The sequence below is a fragment of the Chlamydotis macqueenii genome, chromosome 2 (genome assembly GCF_036417535.1).
Source record: "Chlamydotis macqueenii isolate bChlMac1 chromosome 2, bChlMac1.mat, whole genome shotgun sequence".
Taxonomy (NCBI): domain Eukaryota; kingdom Metazoa; phylum Chordata; class Aves; order Otidiformes; family Otididae; genus Chlamydotis; species Chlamydotis macqueenii.
Window position 1 is genome coordinate 69,989,417 of NC_141557.1, and position 22,681 is coordinate 70,012,097.

The following is a 22,681-nucleotide window of genomic DNA, read 5'->3' on the forward strand; positions in this document are numbered from 1 at the left end:
TATTATTTTGGACAACTTTTTATTTAGAAAATAAAATCAGAACAAAGAATTTCATCTTTTGAGAGAGATTATTTTGATTTCACATGCCAAAGACTGCTTTATTAAAAGCAGAGGAAAAGAAGTAGGACCTTTTCAATAAGTTTTGATTGTTTAGGTAAGCGTTTTATAGGAGATATAAGGCTGTGTTAGCATTTAGAACAAAAATAACTTCTGAAGTCATGAAATTTTGTCCTTGCTTCTCTAAGCACTACGCCTCTCCTCTTTCCTGACCACCTTCTGTTTTATGTCAGTGGCAGAGTTGTGATGAGGTCAGAAGCTCCTGCTCTGTGTGATTTATATGTTTCTCTAGCCAACCTAAATAAACATTTGCTTATCAATTCCTCCCTAACAGATAGATGTCCAGGGAGATGGCACAGTTAGGTGGTCGGGTGACATTGATCTCACTTTGGCACTGCGCATGGAATATTCAGGGCTTCAGGTCAGAGAGCTTCAACTGCAAATATGAGTGCTGAGCTACAGACCAAACCCTCTGTTAAATGCAATAGAGTCACATTAGGATCACAGTAGCCAGATAATGCCCCGATCTACTCCCAAACTGGCCTTTCAATGGAGACCCCTCTGCATTGAATCTTCCCAATGGTTTTCAGCGTAGAATCATCAAATGGTTTGGGTTGGAAGGGACATTTAAGGTCATCTCGTTCCAACCCCTATGCCCTGGGCAGGGACATCTTCCACTAGACCAGGTTGCTCAAAGCCCCATCCAACCTGGTCTTGAACGCTTCCAGGGATGGGGCATCCACAGCTTCTCTGGGCAACCTGTTCCACTGCCTCACCACCCTCACAGTAAAGAATTTCTTTGTCATGTCTTTTGCGGAAGTCTGATAGCCAGGACACACAGTGAGGCCTCGGGCGGTGGTGGGACGGCACCTTCACCCTCTTCCCCAGCTCAGCTGCCGCATTCCCACCTCCCCCGCGGTTCCTCACCGCCATCTCCAGATCCCCTTCGCTCCCTGCACCTCCCTCCCCCCGCCCCCCCCAAACCCCCGCCCGGGTGCGCGGCGGGGGACCCCGAGGTACCCCAGCCCACCTCTCCCCGGGGTTCTGCCGCCTACAACCATTCCGCCGGGAGAGGGGGAGCCAGAATCCGGTAGCCGGGACCCGGCGGCCGCCGGCGGGGGCGGGAGCCAGGGAGGAGGCGGCGCCTTATAGGGCGGCGGCGGCGGGGCAGGGCGGGCAGAGCCGGGCCGCCCGATACCCTGGACAGCGCCTCGCCGCCCCGCCGCCATGGTGAGTGCCCCCCGTCCGGGACCCCTGCCCCTCCGAGCCCACCCCTCGGGCTGCCCCTCCAACCCCCTCCCGCCGCTGCTCTCCCTGCCGCCCTGCCCTCCCTTCTCCCTCTCAGGCGCTGCTCCCCCCATTCCTACCTTTTGGTTGGGTTTTTTTGGTTTGGTTTTTTTTTTTTTTTTTGGGGGGGGATGTCCCCTGCGCCCTCCCCCGCTCCACGCAGGTGCAATTTTCCCCCGCTCTGTTTCAAGGGGCACTTGAGCATATTACATAAACGGATTTGTAGCCGGCAATGTGTTAAGAGAAGCTCTTGTGTTAGCCGTGCAATCGGTAGTGGAACACTCTCTTTTTTTTTTTTTTTTTCTTTTCCGTGTAGTGAACGAACAATGGGCTTTCAGATCCCAGTTCAGCGTGTGAGAGAGTTCAAAGTGGAACAATGCAGTCGCCTATTTGGCGAGCGGCACCATTTCCCCAGAGCCCATCGCGTCTTTGCAGTCATAGTAACTCCCCTGAAGGAGCTCATCCTGTTCAGAAACAGCAGCACTTTAAACGTAACGCTGACCTCACAAAGCAGAACAGTATCACGCTTGTATTTCACAGCCTTAAAGTCTGAGGTGCAGCAGGGCTGAATAACTTGGCCAAGACTGTTGTACCAGAAGCCTGGGATGTGATTAATAACAAAAGTTAGCTTTTCTTTTGTATGATTTAACAACAAAAATACTTTTTTTTTTTCAAATGTCCTTCCGTCATATATAGTGAATTCTGCCTTCCTTGCCTAAAAATTTGAAACCCCCTCCGTCCAATTCAGACATGAGTAATACTAAAGCAGTCTTTCCATTAACTTGGAAATTGACTTGAGTCCTCTTCCTGACAGTCACATATCCACCTGCTCTCAGTCTGAATCTATTTCTCCTATTTAATGTTTTTGCAATCAACTCAGACATGGGATGACAGATAGGAAAAGACCCTGTTGAAAAACATGAGAAACGGTGCAGTAATTTATGCTCTCTAGGACCTCCAGAATGACTTTCCACGACATCATTGAATTCCTATTTCTTATTGTGTAGGATGGGACATTAAAACAAAATATATGACTAAATTACCTTAACTGCACAAAGCCAAATGTTAATACCAGCCATTGATAATGTCTTCCTTATGGAACAGAGAACACAGTTATAAAGAGATCATAGAATCATAGATGTGGTGTTACAGCAGGTATTGTGCATTATTTATCCATAACTGGTACAGCTAACACCCAGGTGCTCAGAAGCACTGAGTCAACTGGAAAGAAAGTTAAAATAGCTTAAGTGACTTAAAATATTTCATTTTGATTCCTTCCAGAACTGTGATTAAGTCAGTTATACTGGTGCAAATGAAAAAAAAAAAAAGATCATTGGTTCCGCAGGCATTCGTAACTCTATGTTTATACTAATGGAAATGATAGCTGAGACCTACCCTTAACTTATTATTTCTGGTTCTTAGAGCTGTTTAATTCAGATGAAATTATTCTTGAAACAGCTGGCAGCAATATTCAGAAATCACAATTCAGAGCGATGCATGGGTTTCTATTAGCAAGTTTTGATCTTCTATCTCTCCAGTAACCTTAGTGCTAAAAAGTTGCTGAGATTTCACAAGACTTATTACTCACACATACAGGTATTCTCGGGGGAGAATGGTCAATTTGGGAAAAATCTTAAAGTGGCATAAAGGCTGAAGGTTGCTTTGGCTCTAAAAGTTTTAAAGAGTGTCTTTGGAGCATTAGTACTCAAAATAAAATTGAACTTTTGAAGAAAATTGCTACAATGACACTACTGCAGGGTTAAAAGTTACAGCACAACAATGTCTAGGTGGACGTAGAGCTTGGGGGTGGGAAGACATACGGACATGGAAGGATACTATCAAAAGTATCAGGATTTTGGGGCCAATTAGTGGGAAGAGTATTTTAGCGCTCCCTTCTCTAGAGGCATAGAAATAAGTAGATGTACATTGCTAGTGTCCCTTCAACTCAACTGATAGAGTTTCCTCAGCATCCGGGATGTTAAACCACTATTATTTGTAGAAAGTCACGTAAGGAAACATGCTTGTGAAACTTAATTTTGCTGAAGCAGCAAACCATGGCCTTCATCAGGCTTTCAGCATTTCCTTGTCATCCCCACCGTATGAAGGCAACCACAGTGGGACGGTCCTTCTGTTTATGTAGTTCATTGCAGCTCTACTTACTTCAGTGAATCTAGGTCAAATTACACTGGCTCAGGACTTGGCTGCACCCTTGAACTTTAAACCGATTATAAATTTTGATTTGTCAGTATATTTTCCATGGGGTCAAATCCCACTTTTACAGAGTAAGAGAGTGTATAACCTTGCATAGTACATGGCAACTAATTCTTACAAAGAGGCTAGGTAACACACCAAGGTAGACATAAAAACAAGGACGGTGTGAAGCTGTTTTTAGTAGGTTCAAGTATCTGTACCTCTGCAATAATCCAGTTGCAGAGGGGTTATATAGACAGGAGCTAGCATATTTTTTAAATTTCCAAAGAGACTTTGATAACTGGTGTAATCCGAAAGCAATGAAGAAAGACAACTCTTCTAAGCATTCCTAAGCATCATGGCCACCACATCAGGGTATGATGCTTGATATGGGCACACATTGATTGCAGGACATACAGAAAGAGCCCAGGACAGCAATAAATCTCTCTTCTTTCTTGGCAGTAGCCAAAGTAAAACCCTGCCTTATTGTCCACTAGTGTTTGTTAATTGCCCTGAGTATTGCAAAGACGATGTTCCAGCCCCTGAACATTGCCACACAAACTGAAAGAGAAGATTTTCTGTAGACAGAGGTCAATCCAGCACAAACCCATGACTGACACAGGAGCCAGTCGGCACCTGCTGTTAACAAGATCTCTCCAGCTCCATCAGAGTGAAAAGGCAGCAGACTTCAGCAGCCCTGCCATTCAGAACCAAGGTAGCAAGCCAAGGTTGTGCCAGTTGATACAGAATTAATAAACTATGAGAAAACACGCTTAGAAACTGCATATAGAAGAGACAAAGAGATGTGAGTACATCCACAGAAACTCAAGCAGATGCACTGAAGATATTTGCACATGATGCAGTGTTAAGGGATTGGCTGGAAAAAACCTCCAGGACCTGAAGTAAGAGTCCAGTGTTTCATTTGCATAGTGACTTATAGATACTGGCTTATAAAGACCTACATGCTGGTCTTGACGTTGATTCCTTTCATCTCGAGGAAGATCCTCTGATTCTTTAAGACTGGTCACTTCATTGCTTTCATTACAGGCAATCTAAGCTGTGAATAGACTCCTGTTGCTCACCAGGCACTTGATATTACGTTCATTTAGTTTATTAGCATCTCTTGATTTTATTAAAGAAAAAAGCTAATCAGATGCAAACGCTTTACAGTTGAACTTCTGACTCCATTAAAAGCTGAGGGGGGAAAAACCCACCTCAAAACCTGCAGTAGTATTTTCTTCAGGTATTAGTGAACTCTGGATTACTGTAAATATAAAGGGCTGGTTTATTCCCTGATTTAAGCCAGCTTCAAGTGTAAATCAACAGATCCTATCAGGTAGGATTTTTGCCTGACGTTTTCATGCCATGCTGTATGAGAGTTTTTGTTAGTCACTGCCTGTAAAACTGAGTTGGAATTTGAGGCACAAATAGGCATTTAGAAACAAATCTCATACACATGGAGTCTGAAATTCCATATTCAGTGATAAAGTAGTATGTCACAAGTGCAGCCTTGACTTGTAATTAAAGAAGGTAAAGGAGAAGGGAGAGAAATTAGCAGGATGAAACTAAGTGTACCACTGGTTGTTCACAGGCAGAAAGCTGTTTGGATGAGTCTGCCTTGTGAGGCAATGGTGGAAGGGCACGAGAAGGATTGCCCAGCTGCCAACAAAGAAGAAATACTTCGTGAGACTGTAACTCCGCCATATTATAAATGCCATGTGCTTCAGACTTCAAGCATATCAGATTTATCAGCCAATTGGTAAGCGCTTGGCAACAGCTGAGCTTATAAATCCGTTATCTGCACACGCCCCCCATGGCTTGCCTTATCATGTGCTAAATACTTGGGCCACAATATCTGACTGACTGCATCTTTACCCACAGGACAGCTGCATAGCTGACAAGCAGAATTCAATATGAAATAAAGAGAACAGTCAGTCTTCTGCAGGGGTTCTTATCTACCTGAGTAACACAGCAAAAAAACACTTTCATTTTTGAGGGCTCAGAGCTAGGAGGAAAAGAGGGAACACTTTACATCCTACATCTCCAGTAATATGATAATTAACATTATATTCGCATGAATACTGAAAGTACTCTGATTAGATGTCAATCTAAAAACACCTGAGTGATTTTAAAAAATATATTAGGGTCTTCCAGCTAATGACTTTAAACTGTATTGCATTTCCTCTTCCTCAGTCAAAACTGACCATGATAAAATAGTAAAGGTGTCCCAAACTGAAGGAAATCAAACCCCACGTGCCAGAAATGGCTATATGAAGATGTGTAATTAAAGAATAAGAAAAAATTAAGATTGTTTTCATCACTGTTGGGAGACATTTTTATTTTTTCCCATAAGAAGGACAGATATGGAAATGAAAAAAAAGAATTATTTAATATTCTACATTGTTATTTGAAAGCCAAACACAGCAAGAAATGGAAGTTGGAAGTAGAGTGGCCAAGTTTTAAATAAATATCCTAAAACCAAGCATAAGGAAGTGCAACAAAACCATTCTTTCCCTAGTTCTTACAGGCCCCCTTAAAGCATATTAGTCAGTAGCTACCATTCATGACACTTCGCAGCTAGCAAAGACAGTGTGGGATGGCAACCTAACGGAGGGAGTAACTTAGACACAGTTGTTTTTATTTCCCCTATGTGACAGTAATTGATGCAGTTTACAGACATCTTGTGTTATTAGGGCCTTAACACGCAGCGTAGTCATTAGCATTTTTATTTTGTTTTGAGAAAAGTGGCGGTCTGGGTGTTTCCATGGTATAAGGGGTTTAAGAGTTTTGGGCTTTCAAATTCCAGTTATAGGTGGATTAAACTCTAGGATACATACTATTGGGGTTAACAGAGGAAGGGAGCTAATTAGCTTGGCAACCCTTTTATCTAGTGCCAGCAGACTGTGCTCTATTGTCGGGGTTCAATACACTTTTAAGAAGAGGTGTCCTTGGAGTTCATTAGCCTGATTTAAGTTTTTAAAAGATGCAAATGTAGAACTGTTTTGGAGGAGGACACATACGAGAACTTCCATCCTCTCTTTTTGTCTTCCTTATTAAACTTGAAAACCAACTGTCTTCTCCTTTCCTCTCCTGACTCAGTCTTCTGTAATTATGATTGAAGTCCAAAGCATGAATTAGGTTTTTGCCCTAAAAGATTTAAGGGAGAAATGGAAGAAAAAAATTAAGGACTAGTTAAGAGAACAAGAAGGTATTTTCCTCTTCAAATTTTGTTTTGTGTTCTCAAGTGACTCTTTGGAAAACATGCCTGAGATTCTGTTTCTTCATTTCCCTGTATTACACATGCATTTTCACAGCCAGCTTGAAGTAAAAAAAAAACTTTCTTTCTTGCATTTTGCTGTGATCATAGATAAAACCATTTCAAAAAGCAATGTGCCTTCAAACTGGCAGGGAATAAATGGTTGGCAAAGTTGTCGAGGGTGATTTCCATGTCAGAGAATTGGCACATCTTTTGGTAAGGCAGTTCTGAATAGCACCATCCACACCCGCTTTCTCTCTGATTGCTGGCTGCAGTCAACCAAGTCACTTCTATTGCTGTTTAAAAGGTGAGGTGTGAGGTCATGCGAGTTCTGCATCCTCTAGAACTTGCTATTTGTGACAGAACAGTTTTTTATTATGTACACAGTTTAATTTTTTCAGTGTTTGTCAATAGTCCATGCAATTCCAGGGGGAAAAGCCATGAGGTCTATTTTCATATTTATGTGCTTGTCAATCTATTATTCAAATCTCTTTATGTAATAACTAGCTTAATCAATTTGCACTACTGACTGGCTATTCAGAATTACCCTCCTCCCCAAGTTCAGAAGCTTGTCTAGTATGAAAAATATCCCGTGCAATGCTTGTAGGAGCAGCTGTATCTGTCCTCTCAGCTGTTAGGATTACGTGCCTTCCTAGAGTAGCATTTCAGTGTTACTTTGCTGTTACACCGGAGACTGAACTGTGTCTTAAAATGTTAAAATCAGCCCTTCTTACCTTGACTAGACTTCTATCTGAGATGTATCTTTTAATATTGACAGAAGGCTATACATGAAACCAGACAAAAACTCCACCTTTTCAAGTTTGAAGAAGAAAAAGAAAAATCAAATACATCAGAAAACAAGCATATAAAAACCCTGTTCAGATTAGCCGAATGTTTATAGGTTCCTCTCTTCTCCCCACCTTCTACTGCTGCTGAAAGCAGAAATGAGGCATGTCTTCCAGCCTGTCAGTATGCAAGTGGCTTCGATTTCAGCAGTTATCATCACTCTCCAAATATTAGACACCTTATTTTATATGCGTTACTTAAGAAATCCAAACCTCCTCCCAAAAATCAAATCCTTCCATTGAAAAAGGTATTAGAAAATTCAAAAATACCCTTGGAAATTTTGCCTCCTCAAATACTGGAGATAGTGGCTTTATCTGGAAGCTTTATCATTAAGAGCCATGAGAAGGTAGCACTGAATCAGCCTATCCTCAAAACCAGACAAATCAGGCATACCATGTCTCCAGTTTTGTGGCATTTCCTTCAATTTCCAGAGCTCTCTTTTCTGCCAGAAGATTAGTTACATATCCTCTCTAAGGTTTGCTTTTTAAAAAAAAAAATTTCTGATATGTGTCAAAAGCATCACAAGATGTTCATGCTACCCTTTGACAGCTGAGATACAGCTTGTGATTTCTTGGTGCTAAAACACATTTGAAACTTGGCTAAAAAAATAGGCAATTTGTGCAAGGAAATAGAAAAAGTAGCATTTAGCTTTATTTCTCTGCAAAATACGAGTAGTTCTCCATTTCAGTGAAAAGTGATATTGAAAAAACTTTTGGTTTTAATGCAGTTATTTCTTCCTTACCGCTGGAGACTTCGTAATCCTGCATTTTTATAGTATCTGCAAAAAACCTTGAAAGATGAAAGACTAGATGAAAGTTATTTTGCTTACAACAACTAAAAGAACAACTCAAAAATATCCCATATAGCCTACCCTGGAGGGAAAAGTACCACTTTTTTCCCCTTTTTACATTTACTAAATTACCAGCATAATGTTATTTCAAATCGAGTATCACTTGAAATGTCCCCTTAGGACTACATTTAATACAAATTTTTAATGAAATAATTTATTTTTCATCAAGCAGGAAGCCATTTCCTTCTGTTTGCCAAACACCTTTGGGAGATGGCAGAATTCAGATCAGAAACTGTTTTGATGGAAAGGTGCAAAGTTAAAAGCCAAGCCAAAGAACAATGTCATGAGGACCAGTGTAGAAGGTAGAAACAACACAGCACTATCCCATTTTGCCTCCAGGTGTGTTTTCATGAGTTTGAAGGGGTGTAAGTGTTTCAAAATTCTGGCTCATTAAACCTTAGGTCTTGCTGAAAGCACTCAACTGAGCAACTCAACAACTGAGCACTCGGTAGGATAAGGAATATCCTGATAAGCTAAAACCAAGAAACCCATATCAGTCCCCTGGTCTTCAGCAAATCTGGGGGTTCGTGTGCTCTTGTTTCTTTTACAAAAGCATCCCACCACTCCTCAGTGCTCCTCCTCCAAATATAAACAACATCAATAAGACACTGATGCAAATGTGATTCTCAGCAGTTCTCATTGGATGTAATAAGGTGGTTATTTAAGTGAAGAAGATACAACATTGTTCAAATAATGATGCCATGTAAATTAACAATACTGAGCTGAATTACAAAGCACTCACTGCAACATGGGCATCCGTGGTGCAGAAAGCAAAGTGAGATCATTAAACATCTATGAAGCTTCATTCATCAATCCAGGATTAGAAGAGGTTTGAGAATTTGTTACCTGAAATGATCTTGCACTTGACTCAATAAGCCAGTCTGGGATGTATTTCGATCCACAACCAGTTGATCAGATCTTCAGGTTAATACTGCAGGTAACCAAGTCTAAAATACGACGGAGAAATGTGCACAGTCAGAATGAAGGAAGCTTTCAATTCAATTAGAGCCCTCAAATAACACGGCATATACCCAGCTGGGAAAAGAACCAAAGGACACCTTCAGACATCCCCTTCTGGTTTCCTTCTTACCGTCTTGCTAAAATAAATAATTTCCAGTAGACAGATTTTCTTATAAACTAGGGATACTTATATTTCTTTAATTTTACTTGCTTACTTTACTTTTGTGGCTATCACACATTTTCTCCCACACCACATTTACAGATCACACAGACTTAGAGATGTGTATTTCTTGCTATAGTCTGTTTTCCAGGGGAAAGTCTCTGGTTGCTGCTTTTTTTTTCAGTAATACCATTCTCTATGGTATTTAATAACCAGATCTACCGTCATTACCTTTGCCACTTCTGTGAGACAACACTTTTTGCTGGCAAATAATTATTCTGTGCCTGATAATTAGTTTTTCTTCCTATATTTTTTCTTTTTTTTTTTTTTGAGGAGAGAAGCTTCTCATTTTATTTGTTTTTAAGGAGATCTGTAGTGACACTTAAATCAGCTGCAGGTGCCAACAATGCTGCTTCTAACTTGTCCTATTAAAAAAATGCCTTTATTACATTTACTTGTAAGAAAGTGTCATCTCTTCAAATAGTTATTCCCAGCAACACACTTTTGGTGCAAAGTAAGAAGTGATGCGTCTCCTTCTTTGAAAGAGTAGGAAAACTAAAGAGACTTGGAGCATTTGCTTCACTTGTTGGAAACCTTAGCTCACAAGGATATTCATTTTCTGGAAAGAGGTACCTGATCGGTGCCTGTGATGTATATCAGGTCTCAGATAGTTCAAGCTGACCTTGCCAGGAACTCTTCTTTTCCTCCTGTCCACTACAGGATAGTGCTGAACCTCGTCGATACTTAACCATCGAGGGAAACTATTTTTCCACATGATCTCTATCTGTCCGGTGGCTATTTGCTCTAAGACTCAATTAATAATTAAATCAGTTCAGAAGGGTGTGTCAGTCACTGCTGTGCAGCGTTCTTGTGTAGATGTTATGTCACATGGAAATTCCCAACTGCGATGACACTTGATTTTACAGGTCAGCTTAGGCTGATCCTATCAGATGATCTCCCTGAATGATGAAGAAAGCTGTGTGAAAAGCCTCTACTGAGAAAGCCGATCTTCTAATACTGGACGTAATCACAGAGACACAAAATGTATCGCAAGACCAGCATACCCACTGAAGCACTGAATGTCTTCTAGTCCTATTTTCTTTCCATAATATTAGATATTGTGACATGCTCAACTTTTAGAATTTTTCTGGTTTTATTTTTCCACTTTAAATCAGCAGCTACTTGTAAATTATATGTAGCACCAAATGACGAAGTAGAAGATAAATGTCTATTAAAACTCATAAGCTTGAAATCTGGTTGATTTTAAATTTAATGTGCAGATTTTAGATTTTATAAGCAGATATTTCAACCTAAAACCTCAGGTTTTTTTCCAAGAGTGAATTATACTCTTAACTACCTAATTGAAATGCTGCCTGTACTGAGTTTCGTACCTGCATTCCTCACACAGCAGTTAGACTGTTTTGTACATGGGTAATGACCTCAAAGTGAAATTGAAAGGCTTTGCATGTGTTGGAAGATTAAGGCTGAAACCTTAGAGGCTTGAATCTGGACTCTCTAATCCACAGCAGCATGCTACAAACACCTCCTCCTCTTCCATTCTTTTCCTTCCCCTTTTTCCACTTACATCCCTATAAATAGTTCAGAAAGGGGTCTATGCATTTGGGCAGCAACCAGGCAAGAAACGGTGCAGTAAGTGGCTGTAAAAGAACAACTCATTTCTCTAATGGGCAAATAAACACAACCAGATTTCCTTCACACAAACTATAAGAAAAAATTGGTAAATTAAGTGCCGTTACTTTTAAGGCCGTGGCTAAAGCAGGCTACAACATGACCTATGTCACCAGTCTGAATGGAGAGCTACAGAAACAAACCACACACACACATCAACCTGCAGCACTAAACTGCTTTGCCAGATTCCTTCCTTCCAAGTTTTGAAGGGAAATTAAAATACAAGGGCTTCACCCCTGGCAGTGGGTCCAGTGAGTCTGGCCAAGTGGACCATGGCACCTGTGTGGAGCTCTGCTGGTCTCTTCAGCAGCCAGCACAGCATTTCCCTATACATGTTGGGTTATAATTATGCAATGAACACTCCCCCCCACCCCCGTAGATCTCCTGCTTCTTCCAGCTCCATTCCCACATGGCAAGGAAATGGAAATGTGCCCTGGTTTATACCTCATATAATTCAATAACTTGAGCAGGTTACACAGGATATTTATATCAGGGTAGATTTTGATGCATTGTGCCTTGGGGAAGGACCGACTAAATATTTATAGGTACAATTTTCCACAAAGGAAATACAGCTGGGCAGAATGCATCTCAGTAGTTTTACATGAGGATTAAATAATGTATTTATGGAGGGTTTGGGAGACAAAGCAAATGCATAGGCATTATCATAGATATGCGATCCCATTTTGTTCCGTTATGAGTTTTCTGACTTTACGGAAGTCAGTAATAATCTTAACTTACAGGTATTCTTTTTAAATATAATTCTAGTTTTGCTGTGGCAGTGAAAGCATTACTTTAACTTCTAGAACATGTAAATTTATGAAAATAACTTAGTGATTTAGGTCAGTAAAAATGCAGAGGGAGTTTAGTTTGAGGAATCTATACTAAAGAAGTTACTACAAAAGCCAGCCAAGGATGTAAACATCTGCCAGCTCCTGTTCCAGCTGTGCCAGTAGGTGAGATTACCACTGCCAATCACACAGCACCATCCCATTGCTGCAGGTCACTGTCTTACTTGTCTCCTCACATGAGCTTTGCATAACTATTTTTCTCAGGATGAGCCCAGTTGCCAAAGAGCTCCTATTTGGATCGTTTCAATTAACTAGAGTCGTTTTATCTGAAATATGTAGCAGTTGTACAACCAGTACTGCCAGGAGGTCTGTGGTGGTGTTTCCAGCACAAAGGAAGCACAGCTGAGAAGCTGGTGCACAGGAACCCAACTCTTCAGCCAGCAAAGCAACTGTCATGATGCCTAAAATGCAACAGCTTTCTAGCTCTGGTATAGGTTTTATTCACTGTAGTTTAGTAACTGCATCAACTGCAAATGGTTTTACTCATGAGGATGCAAGTATTTTCAGGACAATTATTTTTCCTGAAAAACTGAAGTATCCTATGCTATAATTGTCTGTTTACTCCTAGAATTTTTTATATTAAAATACACTTCTGTACATATTCACTAGCTGTGGTCATTTTAAAATACTTTAGGAGCATAGTAGTGAACCTCAGAGCTTCATTATACATGGACTATATATACAGTACACAGTTAAATAGAAAATGCAATAGAAATGCAAACAAAATGTGCTGCATTTAATTAATTTTGTTACGTACAGTACCTTTAACATTATATATATTAGAAGCCTATTTTACTCCCTACATCCTAATTAGGTGAATTGGTTATTGGTTTAATTTGAAAATAGGTATTAATTACACACATGTATACTGCTGTCAGTTTTGCCAACAGTTCTCAAAATCTTTAATTTTTGTTACCTTCACAGGCAGTATTCAATCTTCTGCCACTGTTGTCCATAGCGAAAGTGTGTCTGTCATAGTTTTGCCCTGCTCAGGACCAAGCTACACAGTTTTTCACTCACTCCCCTCACCATCTGAGAGGGTGAAGGAGAGAAAATATAACAAAAAGCTCAAGATTTGAGATAAGGATAGGGAGAGATCATTGAAGTTACTGTTATGGGCAAAACAAACTCAACTTGGGGAAAACTATTCATTTATTATTTTTATTAATAAACTCAAAGCAGGATAATTAGAGAACAAAACAACTTTTCCCCAGTCCTCCCTCTTCCCAGGCTTAACTTTATTTCAATTATTTCTACCTCCCCCCTCCCCGAGCAGCACAGGGTGGAATAGAGAATGGGGGTTATGGTCAGTTCATCACACGTTGCTTTGCGCCGCTCCTTCCTCCTCAGGGGAAGAACTCCTCACATTCCTCCCCTGAACTGCTTCAGCGTGGGTCCTTTTTCGTGGGGTGCAGTCCCTCCAGAACTGGCTGCCCCAGCATGGAGTCGTCCACGGGCTGCAGGTGGATCTCTGCTCCTCCATGGGCCTCCACGGGCTGCAGAGGAGGAATCTCTGCTGGGAGCTACATTATTCCTCCCCCTCCTTCTTCATTCAGCTTGGGGTTCCGCTCACAATAAATTCTTCATAATTGGCCCAGGCAGACGCCTCTCAGGTTCTCTTCACATCTTCTCTCTTCACTTCTTGAGGCCAGGCCAGGCCGAGTCAGACCCAGATGGCCACCCGGCAGGAGGCCAGAGGGTGAAGGCCACAAGGCCCACAAGGCTTATGCCTCCCCCTCGCTGCCCCCTCCTTCTGCCTCTTTACTCTTTTTTCCTTTTTTCCTCTTTTATTTTCCCCTTGTGAAATACATTATCACAGAGGCGTTATCTCTGTCACAAATTGGCTCAGCCCTGGCCAGCGGCGGGTCCTCCCTAGACCCAGCCAAGTCCAGTGGTGAAAGCAGAAACTTCCAGCAGCTTCTCACAGAAGCTGCCACTGACTCGCCCCCACTGTACAAAACAGCACAGTGTCTATAAAGGGAATTAGCATTGCAGAAAAAGGTCTTAACTAAGCAATTAATTAGTTAGTAGTTAATATTTTACAAGTTTCTGACTTACAGTTTTCTGATGGGCTGCTGACAACTCTCTGTCAAAGAGTGTAAGTTATAAAGAAAAAACTATGTTTTTTAAAAATTATTTTAAATATTTTTATATTTTATTTTCATTTAATTTAGTGTATTTTAAGGAGACAACCACACAGCCCTACTTTTATGTCTTCCCAGAGAAGCTATAAATGCTACCCACATGGGTTTTCAAATCCTCCTGCCTTGTCCCCCACCTAGTAGGCGAGTGTCCAGCAGCACGAGTACGAGCTGTTTGAGAAACTCAGGCAAAACTGAGACCCAGTCAGGAAACAACACATTTTAGAAAATCCTTTTTGATCCTCCCTGCCTGTAACAGGAGGGGCAGGCAGTCCCTTGCACATTAATCCCTGCTGTGGGGACACAGTGTTATGTTGCAGACATCTGGGACGGCAACCAAGAAACCTACTTCTTCGGCATAGAGTGCCCTTTGTCTTACCGTGCTGCCAGAATTGTGGGAAAACCAGAGCTCTTGCTTTTAGGGTTGGTTCTTTTTTTAAGGTTCATTGTCCAACAAGCCATGAGATCCTGTGCAGAGCCTTAGGATCTTCTATTCATCTTAGATCTTGAAGTTTGTTACAACAGAAAATTAAGATACTTTTACAGTACTAGAAAGAGTACTGTATTTGTCTCTGTTGCTTCCTCCAGAAAAATATCCAAACATATACGCCAAGTACAAAATAAAGCCCTGCATGCACTATACTGACTTACGAAATCAGCTTCTCAGCAGTGACAAAATCTGTCTGCAAATAGCAAGGAAAACAAAATTATCAAGATGTGGCATACTCAGAAAACTGAGCTGCCTTGTAAACTTGTTGCTATAATTCTCCCCTACCATTTCGTGTGCTCCTTGTCCCCATTTTGTTTATTCATTGGGTGAGTCTAAATTTAAGATGCAAGCATTTTGCTGCAAAAACTGTGTAGTTGCATAGATGGCACATGTTGGGCAGACACTGTGTACCCAGGCACATCTTTGGAGGATATTCTGTTCAAAAACCAAAGGGCAATGACCCTCCCTTGCTCTGGTAGAATTATTTTCCCATGCTTCTCAAAGTGCAGCTGGCTGTCTTGCTTTTATATAATGAGAAGTGATACACTGCTTCTTCATTACGTAGTTTGGTTGGGTATCCTTTACCAAGTCTAGTTGCTTGGAAGCAGGTATGTTAAATTGTGCAGGCTTTCGTGTTGCTGATGTAAAATTAATTCTGATACTGATCTGTCTTCCCAATGCCTTGTAAAGTCAGCATGAGCTGAACAGACCATTAAGGAAGCAACTGTAACAGAATTAACCTCTCTCTAAAAAAAAAAAGAAAAATCATTGGAGTTCTTTGCTTGTAACTTAAGGACCTTTCTGCCTCAAATGCTTTCTCTTATTCAAGTCAGGACTGGTTCCCAAGGACTGTTGCTTTGCCTGAGGAAGTTATTTATTCACTCCAGCTATTAGGAGAAGGCAGAATTTTTATCTACCCTTTAATTTTTGACTAATTTCCTTTTTGTTTATTCCCTCACAGTCATACAGTCTTGTCACAAAGTCACTGAATCATGCTCTGTCTCAGGTCATACTGTCATTTAAAATCTGATTGTTAGAGCAAAGGAAAAATGAGGTCAATAATTGCTACCATTTTCTTGGGAACTGACAGACCACATCTGAGATCTCCCTGAAGAAATCTTCTTTAATTACAACTTAAGCTGATGTTCCCCTGTGTAGCAGGTAGAATTGAGCAGGATTACTTTTAAAAGGATTGCACTGATCTGCTTTGGTGACAGTTTCATTTTGAAATTCCAATAACAAGCAAGAGGATGGATTATAAAGATACGTTTTTTGGAAGTGTACACGACTGACACATACTGCAAATTGGGCCATAGCAGCCACTCTTTTTTCCCCGCTCTTCTTTTAAGGCCAGATGAGTTCTATTTTGAGCGCTGCAATTGCCATGTATTATTTTAGCAATTAGGTAATATACTGTGTCCAGTTCTGGAGTCCCCAACACAAGAAGGACATGGACCAGTTGGAGAAGGTCCAGAGGAGGGCCATGAAGATGATAAAAGGGCTGGAGCACCTCTCTTATGAGGACAGGCTGAGAGAGTTGGGGCTGTTCAGCCTGGAGAAGAGGAGGCTTCGGGGAGACCTGATAGTGGTCTTCCAGTACCTCAAGGGGGCCTACAAGAAAGATGGGGAAAGGCTGTTTAGTAGGGCCTGGTGCAGTAGGACTAGGGGTAATGGTTTTAAAATAGAGGGGGGTAGATTTAGATTGGAAATTAGGAAAAAAATTTTTACAATGCGAGTTATAGAACACTGGAAGAGGTTGCCCAGAAAGGTGGTGGAGGCCCCATCCCTGGAAACGTTCAAGGCCAGGCTGGATGAGGCTCTGAGCAACCTGATCTAGTCAGGGATGTCCCTGCTCCTTGCAGGGGGGTTGGACTAGATGACTTCTGAAGGCCCCTTCCAACCCTAACCATTCTATGATTCTATGATTCTATGAATATGATTGTAAAGAACAAAGCAAGAAAAGTTTGGAAATTGTAGAAGGGAAATCCTGCAGACACTGATTCCAGAAAGGGAATTTTTCTGCTTGGAGACAATGTGACACACAGCCTTTTACAAGATAAACCAATGAAAAATGTGCAATAGGCTGAATGCTTTCAAGTACTTAAATTACGAATAGATTTCGGGAAACTAAGTAAATATTAATGGGTTCTTAAATCACTTTCATTCTAACCCATGCAATTGTAGTGCAGACACCTTCCAAATTTTTTTTCCTCATACTTAAAAGAAACCCAAACAGCTAATTAATTTTGGAAAAGCAATTTATCTCACAATGATATATGATCTGAGAGTAGTGTGGCAGGTAAAATAAGACTCACCCTATGTCATGTGATAAATTAATATTTTCTAAGACTCCTAGAAAATTTCATAGTCCAGAAACAAAGACTGATGTCTGAAATAGCTCACATATTTACACTGTTTTCATGAAAATTGTTCTGTCTCTTAGAACTTACTCACCTTTTGTGTTGATGGTGCTTCAACCTGATTTGAGCCCTGACAGAAGCCATAAGCAGATATTCCTCATTTACGTCCTTTTTCCCATGTGTGGGATGAGCACGCAGAGCACTGAGTGAGACTACAAAACCAAGTGAGGAGAGCCCTCTAGTTAAACAAAACTAAAAATCCCAGAGCAGCAGGAGCCTAAATATTAGTGCCATTTCTCCAGAAGTGAACAGCCTGGAGTATGTTGTTTCCTCAGCTGAAAACAGCCCGAAGTCCCATTTCTTACAGGAGGACACCAACCATCAACCAACAACTGATAAAGCTTGAGAGAAGAGTGTTTCTCCGGAGTCTCCTGGCTGTAAAGGCCTGTCATGTAGAACTGGGGTGCTCACAAAGTGCCTGCTCCTGATGACAACCCCCAAAGCCAGGCAATCTGGTTTCAGGAGTTTTACACCAAGTAAAATGCTGCACAACTCACTCTGCATATATATAACTGCAATAAATACATGCTAGGTTTTGGATTTTCTTAACATATTGTTATCAACTTAGCAATACAAGATGGAACTTGCTATTCTGCTTCGGTGCAGCTAGAACCTAGCATTTTCACAGAGACATAAGAACTGTGATAGTTTGTAAAGATTATAGTATCCAGTCTTTTGGAGGGGGAAGGAAAAAAAAAGAGTATTTTTTGTTAGTTAGGAAGAGAAAATGCAAACTTGTACAGAAAGCTTTTTTTGATCTCCATGTTATATGACAATTTTTAGGAAGGTAAATGTTGGGAAAGCCTAAAAATAAATTTAATTTTTTTCCTTTCATTGCATTGAGTTATCATCTATTACATTTCCCAAAACCACCTCATTAGCAAGAAAACATTATAATTCCATAAGCTTTTATTTTAGAGAAGCATCACAGCAGCAGCAAGGGTTGCCTATAGGCAATTTTCCCTTAAAAACCAGGGAAATAGTCTACACTGAGGGTGGATATTGCAGCTATAGGTGAGGATGAGATGAATTACAGCTGACATGAGGTGTGCATCTGTGTTTTGGTTATGACTGTGAGCAGGGTGGAGTGCAGTTGTGTGAAAGACCAAGCACAGCTGGTCTCCTTGGGTTGGTCTCCCAGCCAGAGGTGACCCACTGAAGCCTGGAAGCCTCCTGAAGCAGGTTTGTGCCCCATTCCACTGCAGGACCAGCTGTTGCAGGCACGGGAGCCAAGCCCAAGGGGTGTTTTCCTTCCTGCTCCATCAGAGGCAATTCCCAGAAAGGGCAGGTTTACCAGTAACCATCAGTAACAATAGGTCTTGGCACAGAAATCAAAGGTGCTGAACCTCTGAGAAACATGTGCTTAACTTGGTTTTGGTATGTCCTGCTAACTTTCTGTTAGCGTTCAGCACGTTAACCTGGAGCTTGTGCTTGTTACTGTACTTCACACTCCCCAGCCGGAGGGAATGCTGTTGCTGCACAGCTCTGCGTGTGTATTTTTCCACTATAACTGACTTAAGCGTTGCTGGAAACTGGGCCAAGATTCAGAAGGGAGATGGAGAGACATGCTGCTTCTCCCATTACTAAGCCCTCTTTTGCTCCTAGCACACCTGTCTGCTCATTTGTGTTAAACTTAGTGATGAAGGTGTATCACTACCAACAGCAAATTGCATCAGGCGCCCATTTCGGTCCACGTGAAGAAAGGGAGCCCCTTGCACAGCACATGCTGATTTGGGGGTCAATGAGCAAGCTAACCAAAGGGCTCTACTTCCTTGATGTAAAGGAAAATGAGTGCCTTATGGGTGGCACAACAAAGGCTCTACTTTTAGTAGGCCACTGTTTCTTTTAATGCTCTCTGTCAGTAATACCCTGAGAACCATAACATGCCTAAGCAGGGGGTTGTTAAGAGAGCCATGTCCTCTGACTCTTACGTAGGCCACCCAAACTCATGCTCCAAGGAGGAGGGCATGGAAGTTTCTCAACCTTCAAGCTTCAAAATTGTCTGCTTCCCTTTCACCTGAAGGAAAGCACTTTTATTAAAAATACTGAATATAACACAGGAACAGATACTGAAGGATGGGACTGGCTTTCTGCTACTAGATGCTCTAGCAGAAAATGGAGATTAGCTCAGGGCAGGTCTGTGGTAAGTCCCTTCTGGCCTTACTCTTGTCTGTGGAAGCCTCTAGATCTGCCCATGGGAGCTATTGGTTTGAGTCTCTCTGCTGTTTCTCCACCCTGGGCAATGAGGAGAAATGTTTACCGGTTCTCGGTTCCTATTATTTTAATATTCCAGTCTTGTTTGTGTGGAAAAGTACCACAAAAAGTACCATCAGCTGTTCTGGTTTTGTTAGTGAGGGGGGGCCTAAGGTGGTAGCTTCTGTAAGAAACTGCTAGAAGTCGCTCCCCTTTGTTCAGTGGACTCGGCCGGGCCTAGGGCGGACCTGCTGCTGGCCAAGGCCGAGCCAATTGGTAGCAGAATGTCCCGTGATAACGCCTCTGCGATAACGTATTTAAGTAGGGGAAAACAGGAAAAAGAGGAGGAGAAGATGTGAAGCAGCTGAGCGGGGGGCAGAGAGGGGGAGGCGCGAGCCTCATGGGCCTTGCAGGCCTCACCCTCTGGCCTCCCGCCGGGCAACCGACTGGGCCCAACTCGGCCCGGCCCGGCTGCAAGAAGTGGAGAGGAGATGAGAAGTGAATAAGATGTAAAAAGGATCCTGAGAGGTGTCTGCCAGCCTGTTGTGAGGAACGGCTGCAGACGCCAAGGTCAGTGAAGAAGGAGGGCGAGGAGTAATATGGCTCCTGGCCAAGATTCCTCTGCAACTCGTGGTGAAGACCATGGTGGAGCGGGTTGTCCCCCTGCAGCCCATGGAGGTCCACGGAGGGGCAGAGATCCACCTGCAGCCCGTGGAGGACCCCACGCCAGAGCAGGTGGAGGCCCGAAGGAGGCTGTGGCCCGTGGAGGGCCCGCTGGGACAGCTGTTCTAGAGGGACTGCACCCCGTGGAAGAGATGACCCACGCCGGAGCAGTTTCACGAAGGACTGTGGCCCGTGGGAGGGACCCCACGCTGGAGCAGAGGAGGAATGCGAGGAGTTCTTCCCCCGACTATGAAACAGCGGCATAAAACAACGCGTGATGAACTGACCGCGACCCCCATTCCCTTTTCCCCCCGCCGTGCCGCTCGGGAGGGGAAGGTAGTAGAGATAATGTTAAGCCCGGGAAGAGGGAGGGGTGGGGGGAGGTTATCTTGTTCCCTGTCTCATTCTCCTGCTAATTTTAGAAATAAATGAATAGTTTTCCCCAAGCCGAGTCTGTTTTGCCCGTGACGGTAACTTTAAGGATTTCTCCCCGTCCTTATCTCAAACCTTGAGCTGTTTTTTTTCTTATATCATCTCCTCCTATTCTCTTGGAGGGTGGGGGGAGCGAGAGACAGACTGTGTAGTCTGGTCCTGATCAGGGCTGAACTACGACATCAGCACAAGTGGAACTGCATAAAGGTGGCTTTATTCACATAGAGACCACAGGGAAACTTGGTTTAGGTGCCCATTAGCCGAAATACCAGTTTCTAACTCCCTGAAGAGCAGAGGGATATTAGCAACAGGAAAGATTTCTGGTGCACTGTTGCAATCAACTCCAGCAGGGCAGAGACCATTATAACACTGAGTATGAGCCTGGGATTACAGGAAATAACAAAGAAAAATTATACAGAAGAAAGAGGCACTCTGAAATACTATTCCTGAACACTCATGGAGCAGCTGGTGAGAGAACTAATTGAAGAGCCTTACCCTTCCTTGAAACAGAGCATGTTTAGGAGCACCTGCCTGCCTGTACTCCAAGGAAAAAGCAGAAGATTTCAAGACACAGTTGCTGCTTAAATATATAATGGCCACACCTCTAAGCCTTCAGGTCCCACAGAAGCCCTTTCCTTTCAGAGAGACATCTAGATACCTTCCACAGATCTCAGCATACTAGGACTCACAGACGAGCTACGGCAGGCAGCACATAGAACTCTGCTCTCCTTGCTATCCTTTTCATGGGTCTTACACAGAGATTCCTATTAATTTTAAAGATTTCTCTACAAGCCTAAGCCTAATGGAGACAGCTTGCAGTAAGGGTAATTACTGCACAAAACACCAACCTGTTGTGATTTGTTTAGGTTGGGAGTTTTTTGTTTATTTGTTGTGGGTTTTTTATTATTTATTTTTTAATCTGACTGCAACTGCAGTATGGAAGCAGCAGCTTGAGTGATGCTTTTGTTTCTAGAGGTAAAGCAGAATGTCTTTGAAAATAAAAATACAGCAAATGGCTAACATTAAGTCAAAGCAAACCAAGAAAAAAAACCCGACAGGCTAGAATTTGTGCTTTGAAGTGCCATTTTCCTGGATTTCTTTTCAAAACTACAGTTTAAATCTGACACATCATGACACTAGATTTTTGCTTAGTTGAGGCACATACACTAGGAAACTACGGAGCACTACAAAAATGCTGTGAAAGCAGGGGTGGATGTGAAGGGAGAACTAGATGCTGCATGGGGCTGTTTGTTGGCTTTATTCTTTCAGTCATTGAACTGCTTTTTCAGGGTACCTTTGCCCAAAATTTAGACCCCAGCTGCCACATGATGTTGGAAGCTCCTAAATTATTTAGGTGTTCATGTTTCCAGTAGTAACAGCACCTGTTACGGGTCTGAGCTCCTAAACCTCGGGAACATTCTTGAACCATGCCTTCCTTGCCCTGCCTCCCCTGTGGGACATGGTTTTCTAAGCCTGGATTTCAGACTGCCATATACAGACCAAAAAAAAAACCTAAAAACCACAAACCACCAACATAGGTAGCTATGATGCCACCAAGCCCATGTCTTTCCCATTAATTGAATGCATACCACCCTCACCTGTTGTACTGGAGACCAAGCTTCAAACTGCTCTTCTACCTAACTTGAACTCCTACCTCACATCTTTTTATGACTTCCCTAACCACTTGGGATGGCACATCCCCCTAAATTTCTGAGCATAGTCAGGCATCAGTAGCATCAAAGAAAGGGGGAAAACTGGAACTGGAATTCATCTCAACATTTGGATTCTAGTCACTGCTCAGCCATGTTCTGAAGTATTTCTTAGGGAAACAAGAACTGCAGTAGAAGAAACGAAGAAGAATAAATTCCAGAGTTAACTGCTAGTCTAAGGTTCAGGGCAGATGGAGACTACAAGCTGAGAGCCCACTGACAGATTAGCTGGAAGGCAGGTGTTAACACTGGTATCACAGGAGCACCCGGCACATTGGCTGCTGCTTTTACACAGGTACCACTTTCTTATCTTGGCCATGTTTGCAAGGGAAAAGAAAGACTTGTGTAGGTACCCAGCTCCAGAAACAGTCACTGGCTTTACGTCACAAGCAGGAGGAGGCAGCCAGCTGCTTCAGTACCACCCTCCGGAAAGGGAGCTCCTGTACTCTCTCCAAGGCCATCTGTCTGCACAGAGCAGAGAGCCAGGCAT

The 22,681-nt window shown here is 42.3% G+C and overlaps 1 protein-coding gene across 1 annotated transcript in view; it reads left to right on the top strand.

The window, feature by feature from the left end:
* The first annotated feature begins 1,219 nt into the window (after nucleotides 1–1,219).
* Nucleotides 1,220–22,681, top strand: part of ELOVL2 (ELOVL fatty acid elongase 2) — a 57,730-nt gene continuing 36,268 nt past the window's right edge. Inside the window, exon 1 of the mRNA XM_086740225.1 lies at nucleotides 1,220–1,287. Within this exon, the coding sequence (XP_086596351.1) occupies nucleotides 1,285–1,287 (3 nt within the window). The 5' untranslated portion in view covers nucleotides 1,220–1,284. The remainder of the gene's footprint in view (nucleotides 1,288–22,681) is intronic.